Source organism: Phocoena sinus, chromosome 19 (genome assembly GCF_008692025.1).
Source record: "Phocoena sinus isolate mPhoSin1 chromosome 19, mPhoSin1.pri, whole genome shotgun sequence".
NCBI classification, from domain to species: Eukaryota; Metazoa; Chordata; class Mammalia; order Artiodactyla; family Phocoenidae; genus Phocoena; species Phocoena sinus.
Genome location: NC_045781.1, coordinates 39,414,748 through 39,431,142, shown reverse-complemented (window position 1 = coordinate 39,431,142; position 16,395 = coordinate 39,414,748). Strand labels below are relative to the sequence as shown.

The window sequence follows — 16,395 nt, the reverse complement described above, 5'->3', positions numbered from 1 at the left end:
AAAACTCTTGAAATACCTAATCCATCTCCCTGTCGTTGTGTGTGAAATTCCACCACTAGAGCCATTCCTTTCTTTTTCTTTTTTTTTTTTTTTTTTGCGGTACGCGGGCCTCTCACTGTTGTGGCCTCTCCCGCTGCGGAGCACAGGCTCCGGACGCGCAGGCTCAGCGGCCATGGCTCACGGGCCCAGCTGCTCTGCGGCATGTGGGATCTTCCCGGACCGGGGCACGAACCCGCGTCCCCTGCATCGGCAGGCGGACTCTCAACCACTGCACCACCAGGGAAGCCCCTAGAGCCATTCCTTTCAATTAGAGTGTACGGTTTTGACCTCAGCGACCTTTTTACACAGGAAGATAGTTCATTAGTCCCTCAGATTAGCTCCAAGCTCTAGGAAGGTGACTGAGGACGGACATGTTTTAAATGGGATGAAATGAGGGTTTAGAGTCGTAGACACCGCCCTGGAGGGCAGGCTTGGGTCAAGTGCCTTGTTATGGGTGTCCTAGGATCTGGAGCTCATAACGCCCTAAATGCTAGGGCAAAACACCCTGAGAGACAGGGCTTTCTGAGGAGGTTCAAAGGCCTCGACTAGAGATGGCAAATCGTGGCCTGGATGATGAGCTGTGTCACCAGCACAGTTCTGTAGAAGTCTGCTCAGGTCTTCCAGACCTCTCAGGTGCGCAAAGTTAATGGCAGCCTTGGCTGGTCCTGCCCTGAGCCCTGAGCCCCCATGCTAGGCTGCCCTCCTTAGCTTGTGCACGGGGTGGCCCTTCTGCCAGTGATACTCACTCCATAGGCCAAAGTCTGCGAGAAAGATGAACCATTGTGCTCACCATTACTTCCACCACCACCACCACCACCTCCACCTCCACGATCATCGTCGTCGTCACCACCACCACCGCTGTTACCACCACCACCTTCTCCTTGGCTATCACCATAGTCACCGCCACCATGACATCTGCCACCTCCACCATCTCTCCCTGCAGCCACCACAGCACCTGTCACTGTCTTTATCATCACCACCACCACGGCACGCCTCTCCCGCTCTGGGGCCTGAGCCTTACCTTGCCCACATAGTGGGGCAGTGAGCCGTTTTTCTCTTCATCGATGTGCATCTGGTTCCAGATCCAGTCTCTCTTCTGGCGCCGGTGAATGGGCAGCGAGCTGGGGGGGTTGGGTCGGTCAGGGTTGACTGCCACTGCAGCTGCTGCCAGCAGGCCCAGGCAGGTGCCCCCTGCAGCCAGCAGCATCACGAACACCTGCATCTTCCCGGGACGGACGGTTCTGAGGGACGAGGAGAGAGACCATCAGGGAATGTGGGGTGCGAGCATCTCCCGGGGAGCACTGAACTGTTTAACCCTTCATCCTTCACTCTCTGCTCAGACTAGCAGAACCACACCCTCTTCCTGCCCCCGTGGAGCTCCTAGTCTGGGAGGGGAAGCCAGACACAGAAACAATTCGTACTTAAGAGTCACGTGTGCTATTGGGCAAGCAAGCATGGGCGACAGGGGAGGCTAGAGGAGAGCTGTAGGGAAGGTTTCCTGGAGGAGAGAGCAATGCTGATGTGGATGGTAGCTCCCAAAGCCTTGTGCGGTGAACACCCAGCTTGGATTTTACAGACGGGGAAACTGAGGCACAGAGAAGTTAAGTTCACAGTGGAGTAAATGGTGGGGCTGAGAATAAAGCCCAGGTGTCTGACCTCAGCAGCTGACATTTATCAATAAGTGTCATCAATAAGTATAATAAGTACCAAAAAATAAATATCAATAACTATTGAATGCCTGACACTCTTCCAAGTACTTTATATGTGTTATCGCACTTAATCCTCCCAGTAAGCCAAAAGGTGGGTATAATTGTGACCCTCACTTTATAGATGAGCAGAGGAAGAGAGAGGTTTAGTAACATTTCTGAGATCACCCAGATGGGAAGCCTCAGAGTCAAACTCAAACCAAGTCGGCCTGGCCCCAAAGTTCATGCTTCTTCCTACTGCCCTCTCTTGACCTAGCAGCTGCTGTGTGGTGGGATTTAAAGACTCCTCTGAACAAACATGCCCCCCGGCTAGTCCGAGAGCCCCTGTGGCAGTGTTGCTTTGATGTTGTCTTAGAAGGCTCTTAAGAAACCCAAATGTGGTGACCTAGAGGGCCAGGCCCTCACCAGACGCAGCGCTCACAGTTGGTGATTAGCTTAGGAGCTGTCACGAGAACAGGGGTGGGATGGGGTGGTGGGTAGAGAGGCTGGGCTCGCAGGACCAGCTTCGTAGTTTGTGGGGCGTAGTATAGAATGGAAACGTGGGGTCCTTTTCTCAAAAGTTACTAAGAATTTCAGGACAGAGACGGAAGAATGTGAAACCCAGCATGGGGTCCTTTTAAGCACAAGACCCCATGTGATTGCCCCCATGAAGGCAGCCCTTGGGACATGGGATCAACCTGGATGGGGATCTGGGGTCACCCAGAGATCAGGGCCCGACTTCATCCTGAATTCCAGAAGGAAGAGGGCTTGTCTCACTGCCCCAGGGTGGGTAGAGGCTGTGACCTCGGCTGTCACTATGCCCTCTCAGCCCTTGACCCCATCAGTCTACCCTTGCTGGTCCCTGTGTCACTGACCTGTGGCTCCTGGGATGGTTCAGAGGAAGAAGGCTGGTGGGTGGGAGTGGGAGTCAGAATCAGGGCTCCTGCCTGGAGAGGGGCAGGGACCCACTGGGTGCTGGATGGGAGGCCACCTCCCTGGCTGTCGCCCGCCCTGGCCGCAGGGAGAAGCTGGATTTTGCACAGCACAGGAGGTTTCTAAACTCTAGTAACATTTCCTCTGAGACACTGGCGCCAGGCTGTCCTCAGTGAGGGCCGGGGGGGTGTGTGAAGACTGGCCTGTGGGCCTGCTGAGCTTAGCATCCAGCACCCCTGTGGCCCCCGGCTGCTGGCCCAGGCAGAAGTGGGCTCGCAGGGTTTGGCTGGGACAGAGCATTAGCCGGGCCTGGAACGCAGGTGCCATGTGCCTGGGAAGGCTTCCGGTCCCAGTTCCCTCAGTCCTCAATGAGGTGGTCAGACTGGAGGAGACCTGGTGCCCTTTGAGGTGGGCTGTGAAAAGGGCAGCTGCTCTGGGCCGGAGGAAGGCAGTGAACAAAGGCTCAGGGAGCTGAGAGTTCTGCCAGGAAGCTGGTCCTGACTCAGGGGAGGTGGCAGCTGTGACCCCTGGCCAGCCTCGCTGGGCTCAGGCCCGGTGGGTCATTTCCTTCTTTGCCTCAAAAGGAACTGCATGTCTTGCTCCCTTCTTCCTCCCTCAAGTGAGAAGTGACTCAAAAAATGAAAAAGTAAAACAGATAGAAGTGAAACTGAGAAATGGGGAGAGAGAAGTTCTCAGGCCCCTGGGCAGGACAAGATACGAGGCCACGCCCTGAGCGGATGCGTATTGAGCATCTACTGTGTGCTAGGCTTTGGGGTGCAGCAGTGAGCAGGACAGACAGGACCTGTCCCCGGGGAGTGCACGCTGTCGTGGGAACCCCAGGAAAATAAGTACATGGGGAAAAACATCAGCTGCTGATCAGAGGCTCTCAGGGAATTACACTGGGGGACACAGCAGAGGGCGAGGGGGCAGCTGGCTGAGACTTCAAGGCCAGGGGAGGCCTTTCAGAGAGATGATATTCATGCCAACATCGGAGTGTCAGCCCTGGGAATGCCAGGGGAAGGGAGGGTATTCCAGGCAGAAGGGTCAGCAAGTGCAAAGTCCCTGAGGTAGAAAAACGGTTCGTTTGTTTGAAGAGCCAAAAGAAGGCCCTTGGGTCAGATGAGCAATGGGGGCTCCAGAAGAGGTGACAAGGTCGGGATGGTAGGCTGAGTGACAGCTCCCCAAAGGTGTCCATGTCTTCACCCCTGGAACCTGTGAATATTACCTTCCCTGGCAAAGGACTTTCAGCAGATAGCATTAAGTTAAGGATCTTGAAATAGGGAGATTATCCTGGACTATGTGGATAGACCCAGTACAATCACAGCGTCCTTAAAAGATGAAGGCAGGAGGGTCAGAATCAGGAGAAAGGAGACGTGATGATGGAAACAGAGGTTGGGGTTTCCATCCTCTGTTTCCTTGGCCTGTGGGGCCCCAGGCCAAGGAATGGGGGCGGCCTCTGGAAGTCAAAAAAGGCACGGAAATAGATTCTCCCCTAGAGGCTCTAGAAGGAAACAGTCCTGATTCTCACCCACCGAAACCCATTTCGGACTTCAGACCTCCAGAACTATAATAAATAAATAAATTGGTGTTGTTTCAAGCCAGCCACCTTTGGGGTGGTTTGTTACAGCAGCTGGAGGAAACTAATGCAGTTGGGTTGTACAGGGCAGCCTAGAGAGAGCTTTTTCCTAAGCACGAGGGAAGGTGACATGATCTGATTTGAAGAGATCCCTGGCTGAGGTGAGGAGACGGGCTGGGAGAGAGGGGAGACCAGCAGGGGAGGTCACTGTCATCCAGGCGAGAGTTGATGGTGGCCCAGACCAGGTGTAGAGGTGCGTGGCCATGGGATGTGTTTTCGAGGTGGAGTTAACAGGACTTGCTGTGAATGGAATGTAGCGGGTGAGGGATGGAGAGGAATCTAGGATGGCTCTCGAGTCTTTGGCCTGAGCAGTTGGCGGGGGCAGGGCTTTGCTGAGGTTCGGAAGACGGGTAGTGGTACCAAAAGGTCTGTGTGGGCTGTGTCAGGTTGGAGTTGCTATGAAACATCTCTGTGGCCATGGCCAGCAGCTGCTGGAGACATGGCCTGGTGTGCGGAAGAAGGTGGGGCTGGAGCAGCTTACAGACAGTCCCTTCACGTGGCTGGTGCTCAAACTGTGAGGCTGGAACATGAAGGAGGACAGGTAGCGAGGGAGGAGAAGTGGCCCAGGACAGCCCCATAGGTCTTTACTCTTTCTCTGTCTCATGAACTTGTCATCCAGGATTAAGCCCAAATGTCCTCCTCTGGGGAGCCATCCCTGGTCCTCACCTTGCATCTCATGCATCCCTGGGCATCTTCCACTGCAGCACTGCCTGGGGCTCGTCCCAGGGTTGACACCCAGGTCCCATTGCTGGGCTCAAATCACAGCTTCCTTCCCTTCCTGGAGAATGGCTTTCTACCTGCCCTGTCTACATCTTCCCTTTTCCCCAAGGCCCAGCCACACCTGACACATGGCTCTCTCCTCTTTGGGTTCACACAGAGCAGGGTGACGGCTGTGATTCCAGGGTCTGTGGTTTAGAGAATGTCAGTTGTGCTGCTTTGCCGCTCTGTGACCGTGAGCGAGACTCTTTACCTCTCTGAGCCTCAGTCTCATCATCTGTACAATGGGAACACTAGTGTCTACCTCTCAGGGTTGTTTTCAGGCCTGAATTGAAAAAAACATTTGTAACATGGCCAAAAAAGTAGCTAAGAATAAAACCAAGCATGTATGAATCCTCACCGACACTCTGTTTTGCTCTACTGAGTAGTTAGCTTACCATTCTTGTTTCTGAACACCCAACCATTTGGTTGGGGGATTTGCAGGTCCCTACCCTGCTGAATCTACTCCCCCACCCCTCCCCTGACCTCTGCTCTGTGTCAAGGGGACTGACCCTTGGCCTACAGGCGCGAGGTTCTGGTGTTTGGCCAATGGGGGCTCTAGCAGGTGTCTGAGGATGGGAGGAGAAAAGTTGGGGTACTTCCTCCCTGCTGCTGTCTGCTCTGGTTCATTTGTACTGCTGTGGCTGCACCTCTCCATCCCGGTAGCTTCTGTGGCTCCCATCCGTCCCTCACTGGGTTCGGGAAACACCCTTCCCTCCTCTTTGTCCCTTTGGTCCTGCGGTGGTCTGCTGCTGGTCTCTGCAGGACTCAACATCCCGTTTGTTCCCTTGACTGAGCTCACAGCTCTGTAAGTGTTTCCTTCATAAAGTCTCTTCTTTGAAACACCTCCTCAGTGGCACACTGAAACCTTATCTCACTTAAGCCTTGCAAACTGCCAGGTAGTTGTCAGTGATCCCATTTTGCAGATGAGGCTCAGAGAGGTGGAGTGAGCCCTGCTGGGTCACACAGCGGCGAGTGGTTGAGCCAGGATTTGAACTTAGGCTGCCTTTCACCCCGAATAGTGCCTTTCCATCGTGCCACTCTCTCTCTATTTCTGCGGTGACATTAACATGTAATAATAATAATAATGGTAGTAATAATAGTAATAATAAGCAGCTGTTCTCCATGTTTGACTTTCATAGATGAAATCTCATTTAGTTTTCACACTGTCCTCAGGATGTAGGAATTATCATCCCCATTTCACAGAGGAAGAAACTGAGGCTCAGACACAAACACCTTGTAAGTGGTAGATCTGGAACCCTCACCCAGATTTATCTTTTTCTAAATCCTGGGCTCCTTCTACACCCAATCTCAGAGGGTCCTGAGGGACTTTTCCATCTGAAAAGCCATGTTTATTTGTGTCTTTTGCCTTTTGTGTTAGAAATTTGTCCACGTAAATGGGGGCTGAGAGGAAGGGTTTTTTCGAAAAATCGAAAAATCGTTCCTCCTCCTCCTGCTGTTGGAGAGGAAGTCAGCTGGCAGGATTTGCTGGACCCACAGCTGGAAACAGAATTTCCCTTGGCCACACCTCTGGAGGTGTGGTCAGAGCACAGCTGGGGTCAGGTTTATTTTAGCCCTTTACTTTCCTGTAAGTAGGAGTCACATCTCTTGGTTGCTCTCACCAAGTTTTTGGAGAGATCAGGCCGCTGCTGGTTGGGTTTGCGGTACCACAGATGTGTGGTGGGCCTGAGGATGTTGGAATTGATTTCTGTGCTCAGAAATGCCCAGCTGAGTAGCCCCGGGGCCTTTCCTGACAACAGACATGGGGGAGAGGGGATTCGCTTGGCAGCTCAGACGTGCCTGCTGGGCACCCAGAGGCCAGGTGCTGGCCTGTGTCCCTGTTACCCAGGATCCGTGATGATGCTCAGTCCCTGGAGCTGTGTACGAGGCTTTTGGGGGCAGCTCCAAGTGGACTGATGGATGAGGGTGGGCCCTCTGTGCCCTCGGTCAGTCTGGGAAGGTCCAGGGGGCCCAATGAGAGGACAGAGTGTGTGGCCCAGGCCCCTGGTAATGGGCATGGAGCCCAGGAGAAGGGGCAGAGGAACCTCAGAGCATCTGGGGGATGGCTGGGCTCAGTCATGCCCGGATCAGAGGGCAAGGCCTTGGAGAACTCCTGGGTTTGGGTCTGTGTCCACAGTGGGTGGGACCACTGAGCTCAGAACCTAGATGCCTGGGTTGGGCCTGAGGACTGGCTCTGAAAGCTGAGCCAAGTTGGCGGGGGCTGGAGAGGTTGTGTGCCTCTGCTCCTCTCCAGTTCCCTGTCTGGGTCTCAAGGGTGCGGTCCAGTGGTTGGGACTCCGTGCTTCCACTGCAGGGGGCGCCGGTTCAGTCCCTGGTTGGGGGAACTAGGATCTCGCATGCTGCACAGTGCAGCCAAAATAAATAAATAAATTTAAAAATTAAGAAAGAGGGGGGTGTTGCTTGGTGAGCCTCGAAGAGGAGCCCCAGCCTGTGGGATGGTAACACCCACCAGGCCTGGTCACAGCTTCTGGCCTTTGCACTTGCCGTTCTCTCACCTCTGCCTGGACTTAGGTCACATGTCACCACTTCTCTGAAGCCCTCTCTAGAGCCTGGATGTTATACAGTCATTCAACAAACATTTATTGAGCACCTACTATGTGCCAGGTACTGAACTACAAGTGGGGAGCCTACACAGGCTGCACCCTTGTGTAGAGACATTAACCACTTGATAAAAAACACAGTTTCAAGTTGTGGTGCTTTGATGGAGGCGTAGAGGAAGATGTGAGAGGGCAGAGAGGGGAGGGCCCTGATTTCTCAGACGGTCTCAGCCCAGCAGTGAATCCTGCCTCTCTCTGATCTGCTGTGAGACAGTAGGCAAAACTCCCTTTGGTCTGTTTCTCAGGACCCCCTCTGTCACTGGCGTTTGGCCTTTTCAAAGGGGCTGTGAGGTCCGCTCAGCTCTGTGCTCTAAGAAGGAGCCAGGGGGCCCCAGAGGGAGGTGGAAGGGGGGCGGGTTGGGGCTCCTCCTTTTGTAGTTAGATGGGCCCTCGGAAGCCTGGGCCAGCTGGGAGCTGCTCAGCGGGCAGCCTGGCAAACGCCCCCGGCTGGGATGGTTCTGCCCCGACCCTGTTCAAGCCTTTGGTTTCAGGGGCTAAGTCCGGGCGTTTATTGAGCAGACTGGAGGGCCCTTGGGGGTGGGGTAGAGGAAGACTCCAGGTCAGGGATACACACATGACATCCTCAGGCCACACGGACACACAAACGTGCTGCCTACACAAGCACACACCCCTGTCCCCCGAAGAGTCTCCTCTCTGTGGGGCTGGCCCCTCTCCCGCCCAGCACGCCCGCCAGCAGCTAGGACAAGACCTGGCAGCAGAGCCCGGCCCCAGGCAAAGCCGCGGAGGGTGGACTGGACGCTCAGTCCCAGCCCAGCCTCCTGCAGGCTCTGGGCTGCAGCCCAGAGGCCCCGGGTCAGGGATGAGGGGCCAGGAGGTGGGAGGAGAGGCCCAGAACCTGCAGGGGTGGGGGTGAAGGTGCTAGAGCCCCTGCCCCCTGTGTGGCCCTGGGCGGCTCTCCCACTGCCCTCCCACTCCACACCTCGAGCCTCAGTCTGGGGTCGAGGTTGGAGCCAGTGACCCCCAAACTCGTTCAGGGATCACCGGCACTGGGAGGATGAAGGGTGAGTCCCCAGGGGCCGTGGAGCCGGGCAGCTATGAGCTGGCCCCTTGGGGCTTTATCCTGGTTTGGGGCTCAGTTCAGCCCTGTGACCTGCTCTCGTGATCCTCTCCCCTCGGGTTCTGCCAACAGCCTCCCTCCCTCGGCTCCCCTTAGAGCTGCCCACGCTGCTCCCCTGCTGACCGCTCCTCCCTGGCTCCCCACACCCTGCAGGGTGAAGCCTAGCTCCTGAGCCAGCATTCAAGACCCAGCACAGAGTGCCCCTGCCCACCCCTCTGGTTCTCCTCTCCCTCACCTCCCTGCCCCACCCAGCCTCGAGGAGAACTGGACGTTTATGGAATACACAGGCTGTTCCCTCTGCCCGAATGCCCTTCCTTGCTGTGGCCCCTGGGTGAGTGCTCTGCTTCTTTTCAAGCCCCAGTCCGTACCCCCCACAAGGTCTTCTGATTGGCTCCCGCTCCAGCGCAGCCTCTGCCTGCTGGCGCGAGTGTCTCTGACCAGGCATCCGCTTCATCCCAGCATCCAGCGGCGTGCACTCAAGGCCCAGAGGACCTTGAGGTGTCGGTGTCCCTACTGCTGTCTGTCAGCCCGCCTCGGTCTCCAGCTCTGATCTTGCACTCCTTCCCTCCTTCCTCAGAGGATTTAAAACAAATCCGCACAAATCTGCCTACAGCACCTTGGGTGGTCAGAGCACATACAGTGGTTGATAGAACTCAGAGAAGCTCCTCCTGTCACCATACAGCATCTCTAACGGCCCACCACTTTGTCAGGCACACCACCATTAGGATTTTGATCCTTTGAGGACTGTCAGATTGTCCTTCTTATGGGTCCCTGATGAACATACACCCGTGCGCAGGGGGCTTCCGAAGGTAGGGCTGGCAAAACAGAGATCATGGGTTGCCATTCACATACTCACGGCAGACATCAGTAATCAATTACAGTGTTCGTTTCCCACCGAACTTGAACTCAGCCCCTGAATCCTCAATACAGTCTTTGAGCTAGATACAACCAATTCACCAGACCTAGTGTACGATTCGAAACAAATTTGTCCTGGGGTCTCTGGGTCATTCCCTTATCTCCTAATGGGGCAGCTCAAAGCTTGAAGGAGAGAAAACCCACCCTTGGGAGAGCCTTTTCCAGCCTCTTCTGGGCTTTCTGACTTTGTCTGGGGCTCTGAGGCAGTCATTGGCGGCAACAAGTCTCACACACTTGCCTGTTTGCTCACGAGCTGTGTGGCCTTAGGCCCATTCCTTGCCCTCTCTGAGCTCTAGCTTCCTCATCTCTAATGGAGGATTGAATGAGATCATGGGTACAAAGCCCAGCACACAGTAGGTGCTTAGTAAATGTGTGGGTGTCTCAACCCTCACCTACCCACTCAGCCTGGCCTGGCAGCTGTGGGCTTGACTGGCCGACTCACACCTGACCTCATTTCCTGGTTCTGCCCTGGGCCCACCTCCTGCTCCTGTCTGTTCTCCTCTAGAAGGAAATCTCATTCACTGCCTTCCTGGCCCAGCCGCAGGGGCCCTACTTCCCCCTCCTCCCAGTGTCTGCACCTGCCAGAATCTGATCGTTATGCTGTGGCAGACAATCTGGAGGTCCCTGAATCAGTTTAGAGACTATGTGGTCCATCCCTTGCCCTAGAGAAATTAGAAGACTGAAGCTCAGAGAGCAGGCCCAAGACTTCCCAGCATCCTCTGGGGCTCCTGCTCTTCCTCCAGGGAGTCTTCTGTGATTTCTCCACCCAACATCAGCTTGGATCTGGGTTACGATGGGCTTGTCAGTATCTCTCCAGCCAGAAGCTAAGCTACTGAGGGCAGCAGTTGTCTCCTAGAACATCCCTCCCCCAGGATCATTGGGCTCCTGGCTCATCCTGGTGCCTGCTTCTGTGGCTTGAACTGTCAGGTTCAATCCTCCCCTGCTTCTCCCCTCTACAGGCTTCCCTATGGAGTGTGACAGGGCAGTGGGGTCAGAAGGGGCTGGCCTCATTCATATCCTGCTTTCACCTCATAGTAACTGTGTGACCTTGGACTGGCTGCTCAGCTTCTCTCAGACTCTGTGGTCGTGTCTGTCAAATGGGAATTCTTTTAGTAGCTTCAAGGATGCCGAGGGGGTGCAGAGAGGTGATGGAAGTAGTAAGGGATGGATCCCATGGGCAAGGGACTCAAGATTTTTTTCCCTGAGCTAGTGGCCAGTGTGTCCACTGTGTATCCCCGAGGCAGCAGCAGAGCTGTGAGTCATCCAGCTATGGGAGAAAATAAGCATGGCCCCTCCAGCTTCCTGCTCCCATGTCCGGCCCTTGTTCAGCAGCACAATCGCTCAGGTCTAGACTGCAGGGTGGGCAGCTTAACCCCTGCAAGGCCAGTGGGCCCCTCGCCTACCCCCTCACCACTGGAAGCCAGAATTAGCAGGGCTGCCTGGGGGCGCAGAAGCTCCTGGGCCCCTTGATCACCTCCAGGCTGGCACCCACACATGGCTGGACTCAGGCCAGATGGGAGGGTCCCGCTGTTCCCCATCACCTGAAGATGAACCAAAATTCTCGGTCCTGCTACTTACTCATGGCCTTCTGCATCACTGGCCCTCCTGCCACTCCCTGCTCTGAAAACCTTCTGGCTGCACTGGCCTCTCCAGGTCCAATGAGCTGCCCAGGCTCCCTGCCTCCCCTGGAATGCCCTTCGTCTCCTGTCAGGATCCTGTCTGCCCACCACCCATGGCAGAAATGTCCATGGGGTGGGGGTGAGGAACAAGCATAGTGCTTGGCGTGGAGTAGCTGCCCAGAGCGCTCGCTGGAGCACGAGCTGACGCATCTCTCACCTACTGGGGACTGACCGACCTCAGGGGTCAAAACCTTTGTGACACTCAGGCCATGGTCAGCTCTGGGTGGCAGGTAAATTCAGCTGCGATTTCTTAAAGCTCCCCTCCTACGATCCGTTCCCGGTACCAAGTGTGTATATCGCTTCCTTTAATTGCCTCATGAAAAGACCCTTTCTTCCAGTTTACAGATGAGGAGGCTGGCACATGAGAAGCTGCATGGTTCTGGAAAGAGCCTGGGCTTTGGGGTACGAGTTCTTGCCCCAAATCTCAGTTGCCTCAACTGAGAAATGGAGAAAGCCTGTATCTAATTCATCGGCTTGCTGGTAATATAAAGTAGTGAGCTCCAGTGCTTCAGAGCCTTCTGTAGACATCATTTCCAGGTCTCATGATGAACCGCAAAAAGAATCGCCATCTCCATTGTTCAGAGAAGCAAACTGAGTTTTGGAGACACTGAGTAATTTTCCCAAAGTCACGCGGGAAGCGAGTGGTAGAGCTGGGATTTGTATCCAGGATGGCTCTCACCCTAGACCGCCTGCCTCCAAGTCTTTGGGGGGAACTTCTCTAAAATTATGAGGGCTGCTGGGTCCCTTGGGCCCCAATCTACGGGTACCTCGGTTTTGGGGGAGAAAAACTACAGCTTCCGCAGCTCGTAACCGGCCCCTACGGTGTCTGGGGAAGGAGGGGAGGGGATTCCACAGGTAGGGCCTCCGCTTGCCTGTACTGAAAATGGGGGCAGTGGCTGACAGGGAGGGCCGAGGCTCCAAGCTCCCCTTCCAGGGCTTCTCTCCCAATCCCAGCACAGAGCCTTCGAGGGGACGGGATGATGTCATCCGTGGTAAATCCTCTCTCGTGGGGGAAGGGGCACCACTTGGGTGCCAGTCCTCTGCCCCTGGTGTGCTGGGCGACTCAGGCGGAATCCTGTCCTCTGAGCATCTGAGCCCAGCACCCACAGAAGCCAGTGGGCCCTTGAGTCTGGGAGTCTACCTGTGGGAGAGCCGAGCTTACCCCTTCCCCGAGAACATCCCTTCGTGTCTGCGGCACCACCCCTGGGCGCACCTTTCCCAGCTCTGTTGTGAGCCAGGAGACCCAGTCTACCCCAAGGAGTGGCGCTTCCCTGGGAGCCGATGATGACCGTTCTACATATGGGGAAGTCAAGGACCCTCACTCACCTTGCCTGTGGGCTGAGAGGTGTGTCCGTTCCGTCTGGCTGTGCGGCCGGGGCTGAGCGTGCCGTGGAACTGTGCAGAGCTCGGCCAACAGCCTCTGGAGGGGAGCCCCACCCGGCGGTAAGGGAGGCCTGGCCGCCGCCCCTTCAGGTTTTCCAGCTGGCCCTGGCCCATGTGCACCCCCCCCCCCCACCCCCACCAAGGATGGTTTCCTGTTATTGTTCGTTTGTGAGGGCCGGGCTGGCTGCAGAGAGGCAGGCCCCGTGGTGGGCGGCCTCCTCGGCCCAGCTGGGCCGTCCCCATGGAGGCCTAGCCCTGGACTTGGCCGGGACGCTTAACTCGGGCCCCAACCCCAGGCCTCAGCTCTGGGGCTTTGAGCCCAACACCTGCCGAGGGGCTTCGTTCATCTTCCTCGTGACCCCGAGGGCAGGTGCCGTCACCCCCACTTTATAGCTCATGACACTAAAAATTCAGCAAGTTTGAGGTGCTTGTCTACTCAGCTGGGGCGTAGCACAGCCAGAAATCCAGCCTGGGTCACCCTGGGCCCAAAGCCAGATTTTCCCAGGTGACTCCATGACATGCTGGGGGAGGGGCAGACTTTGCAGTGGCAGGGGAGGCCTCAGGGGCCCCTGCGGTGGGGTGGGTAGGAGACGGGAACAGGCTGCAGCTCCTGGGTCTGTGAACTGGATTGACTTCTGGTGGGCGTGGGCCTGGGTTCCAGCTGTAAGGTGCCAGCCTGGGTGTTGGGGGTTAGGGGTGCGCCCTCTGGGTTTAGGAATATCAGGCGGAGCCAGGTGCCTGATGGGCCAGTCATGCACCTCCACCCCAGCCTCAGTTTCCTCTTCAGTAAAATGGGGATAATATGACCTCAGCCTCACATGGCTGTTGAGATAAACAAGAGTCCAAGAGGGGCGTGGAAGATGGGGAAGCTGAAGGCAGGACCAGGGACCCTTAGAACCAAGAAGCTGCGGGCAGAAGGCGCTCGGGTTCTGTGAATCATGAGAGTTACAAGAGGAGGTTTTACAAACTGCAGGTACCGGGGCCCCACCCCAGTCCAACTGATTTGGAATCTCCCAGGGCAAGTAGTGGGAATCTTTGCCTAGTTGCCCGTGTTTTTCCATGGATGGATGAATGGCTGGGAAGTCCCGAACTGGTTCTCTTTATACAGCTGGGCAAACAGAGACCTGAGAGGGAGAGAGCCTTGCCCAGGGGCACTAAGTCAGTGGACACTGGTGTGGAGATGGGGAATGGAGTGGGAGGGTATTTTGGGGGGAGGGGAAGATAAAGATTTCCCTGTTCCAGGCATGTTGAGTTTGAGATGGCTTTTAGACACCCAAGTGGCATGTCAGATTGGCAGCTGGAGATGGAGGTAGATAGTTGGATATAGGTGGATACAGTTGGGGACAGGGGTGGATTTAGTGGATACAGTTGGAGACAGTGGGAGACAGGGTGGATACAGTTGGAGACACTCAGCCTGGAGGTGAGTTTTGGAAGCCCTGAGCGTATGGCTGGCACCTGAGGCCTTGGCAGTGGACGAGCTAACAGGGAGGGAGGCCCCGGGCCTCTGAGATCTGTAGATTCCTTCGGAGAGAGCCCAGGGAGGAAGGAGGGAAGCCAGGGGTGTTGGCTGGGTCAGCCTGGGAAAGGTGGGCACTGAGACTTGACCACTGGATCTGGAAGTGGGAGGTCCCTGATGGCTGTGACCAGAGCAGGTTAAAGGGAAAGGAGTCGACATGAGGGACTGAGGGGGGCGGCTGGTGCAGGGGGATCAGGAAATAGAGGCGTGTGATCCCGGCTCCTTCCCTCAGACTTGCAGTGAATGGAGCAGAGAGATGGGCGGCTTTTAGGTTTTGTTTTAAAGCAGTGCTGGCATGTTTGTGTGCTGAGGGGACTCCAGCAGCAGGGAAGGCAGATGGCGCTGGAGGGAGGATGGTCCTGAGGCGGGCCTCTGCGCGGGAAGCCGCACATCACTGGCTGTTCCCGGAATGAACAAACAAAAGCTCAGCACTTTTTTCTCCAACAGGATTAACTCTGCCTTCTCCTGCCAGGGGGTGGGGTGGCCACAGAGAAGCCAGGACCGGCTCAGGGCTCCGTCCCTCGTGCCTCAGCCTGACTTCTCACACCCGCCCGTGCCGACTGCCTGCCCTTGTGGTCTGTGTGCCCGTGAGGTTGGTCCAGGCCCGGGCATCACTTCCTGCTGGGTCTCAGACTCAGCCCTGGTGGCAGACAGGGATGGGGTTTGTCCTGGCACCATCCCTTTGTGATCTCAGTCTGGGAGGAAGTTGACTCTGCCCTGAAACCCCGCTGTTCCTGTCATTAGTAAACAAGGGGCTGGTCATCTGGGCGTGTGCCCCGGGGGGTGGGGATGGGTCCTCCACAGAGAGGTAGTCCAGGCCACGGAGGGAAGCTCGTGCCCCTGAGGGTCCCCTCAGGGTCTCCTGCCCGATTTCTGCCACTGCCCAGCCCCGATTCCAACCCCTCTGGAGGCAGAGGAGGTGACGGGAGGACACAAGGCCAGGAAGGTACCATCAGGGGCAAAGGAGGCAGCCCGAGGGCCGGCAGGAAACGGGATGGTCTGTGGGACCTGATTAGTAGCTGGAGGGGGAAGTGACAATGGAGGCGGTGTGGGTGGGCTGGGGAGTGTGATAACAAGGCCTCTGCCAGGACATAAGTTGACCGGGGAGGGGGCCCTATGACATCTTGCTTGGAGGGGTTCAGGCTTGGGGGTGCAGATTCTATGCCAGCTTGTCACTGGCTGTGTGACCTGGAGCCTGCCGCTCTGAACCCCTTTCCTCACCTGTGAAATCAGTCACCAGTTCAGACTTTGCAGGGCTGTCGGAGCAGCAGACGAGACAATGAAAATAAATGATCGTAACAGCACACATGCGTTGAACAGGTATTTCTCAAAGTGTGGTCCTCTGGCCACCTGTCTCAGAATCGTCTGGGGAGCGCGTGTTGAAAATGCAGATTCATAGGCCCCAGCAGGGCGGCAGAGGCAGAATGGCTGGCAATGGAACCCTGAGACCTACACGTATGTAGCTCCTAGGCCACGTGCTTGCACGCTCACATTGGAGGACCCTGGCCTGGGAGCTCTCCCTCCGTGGGACACCCCTTTCAATCCTCAGGACAACCCTGGGGGAGGGTTCTGTTGTTATTCCCATTATACAGATGGGGAAGCATAGCCTGGGAACTAAGTGCTCCCAAGATCACAGAGCTTGTCAGTGGTGGACTGGAAATTCCCAGCCAGGCCTCTGTGTCCAGAGGCCACCTCCTCACCCACCAAGCTTTCCTGCCTGGCGCACAGCAGGGGCTTCTCAGCAAGCGATCCCGTTCCTTCTTCCCCACAGTGTGGGAGGCCCGAGGATGGCACAGGGAAGCCGGGCCGCCGGGTCTTTGCCCACACTCTTCCGCTCACTGGGCTGCTTCCTCTGCCCCCCTCACATGCCTGCAGAGCCCCCATCCCCTGCTCCCCCCAGAGCTTGTCTCCTCCGCCCTCTCCTCCGCCATTCCGCTTCTTCCTCCGGGCCCCTGAAGCCTTTTACACAGACCCCCTTCACGGCCCAGCACCTCGCTCATCTGCTTCTCTCTCTTCCCTGCGCCTGGATTGTGTCTCCTTTGCGTGTCTGTTCCTGGTGGGCGCACAGCACGGTGGGAGCGCTCCATAAACGTGGACTTGAAACCGTGGGCTCCTAGAAGGGCAGCCAGCCCACTGTGGATCCGATCTGCAACTTCT

The 16,395-nt window shown here is 56.3% G+C and overlaps 1 protein-coding gene across 1 annotated transcript in view; it reads right to left on the bottom strand.

Annotated features, from left to right (window-relative positions):
- The window catches only part of CDH5 (cadherin 5), a 37,595-nt gene extending 24,831 nt beyond the window's left edge, over positions 1-12,764 (bottom strand). Inside the window, exons 1-2 of the mRNA XM_032614709.1 lie at positions 12,666-12,764; positions 1,061-1,280 (exon numbers count right to left, since the gene is read on the bottom strand). Of these exons, the coding sequence (XP_032470600.1) occupies positions 1,061-1,261 (201 nt within the window). The 5' untranslated portion in view covers positions 1,262-1,280; positions 12,666-12,764. The remainder of the gene's footprint in view (positions 1-1,060; positions 1,281-12,665) is intronic.
- Positions 12,765-16,395: the final 3,631 nt, after the last annotated feature.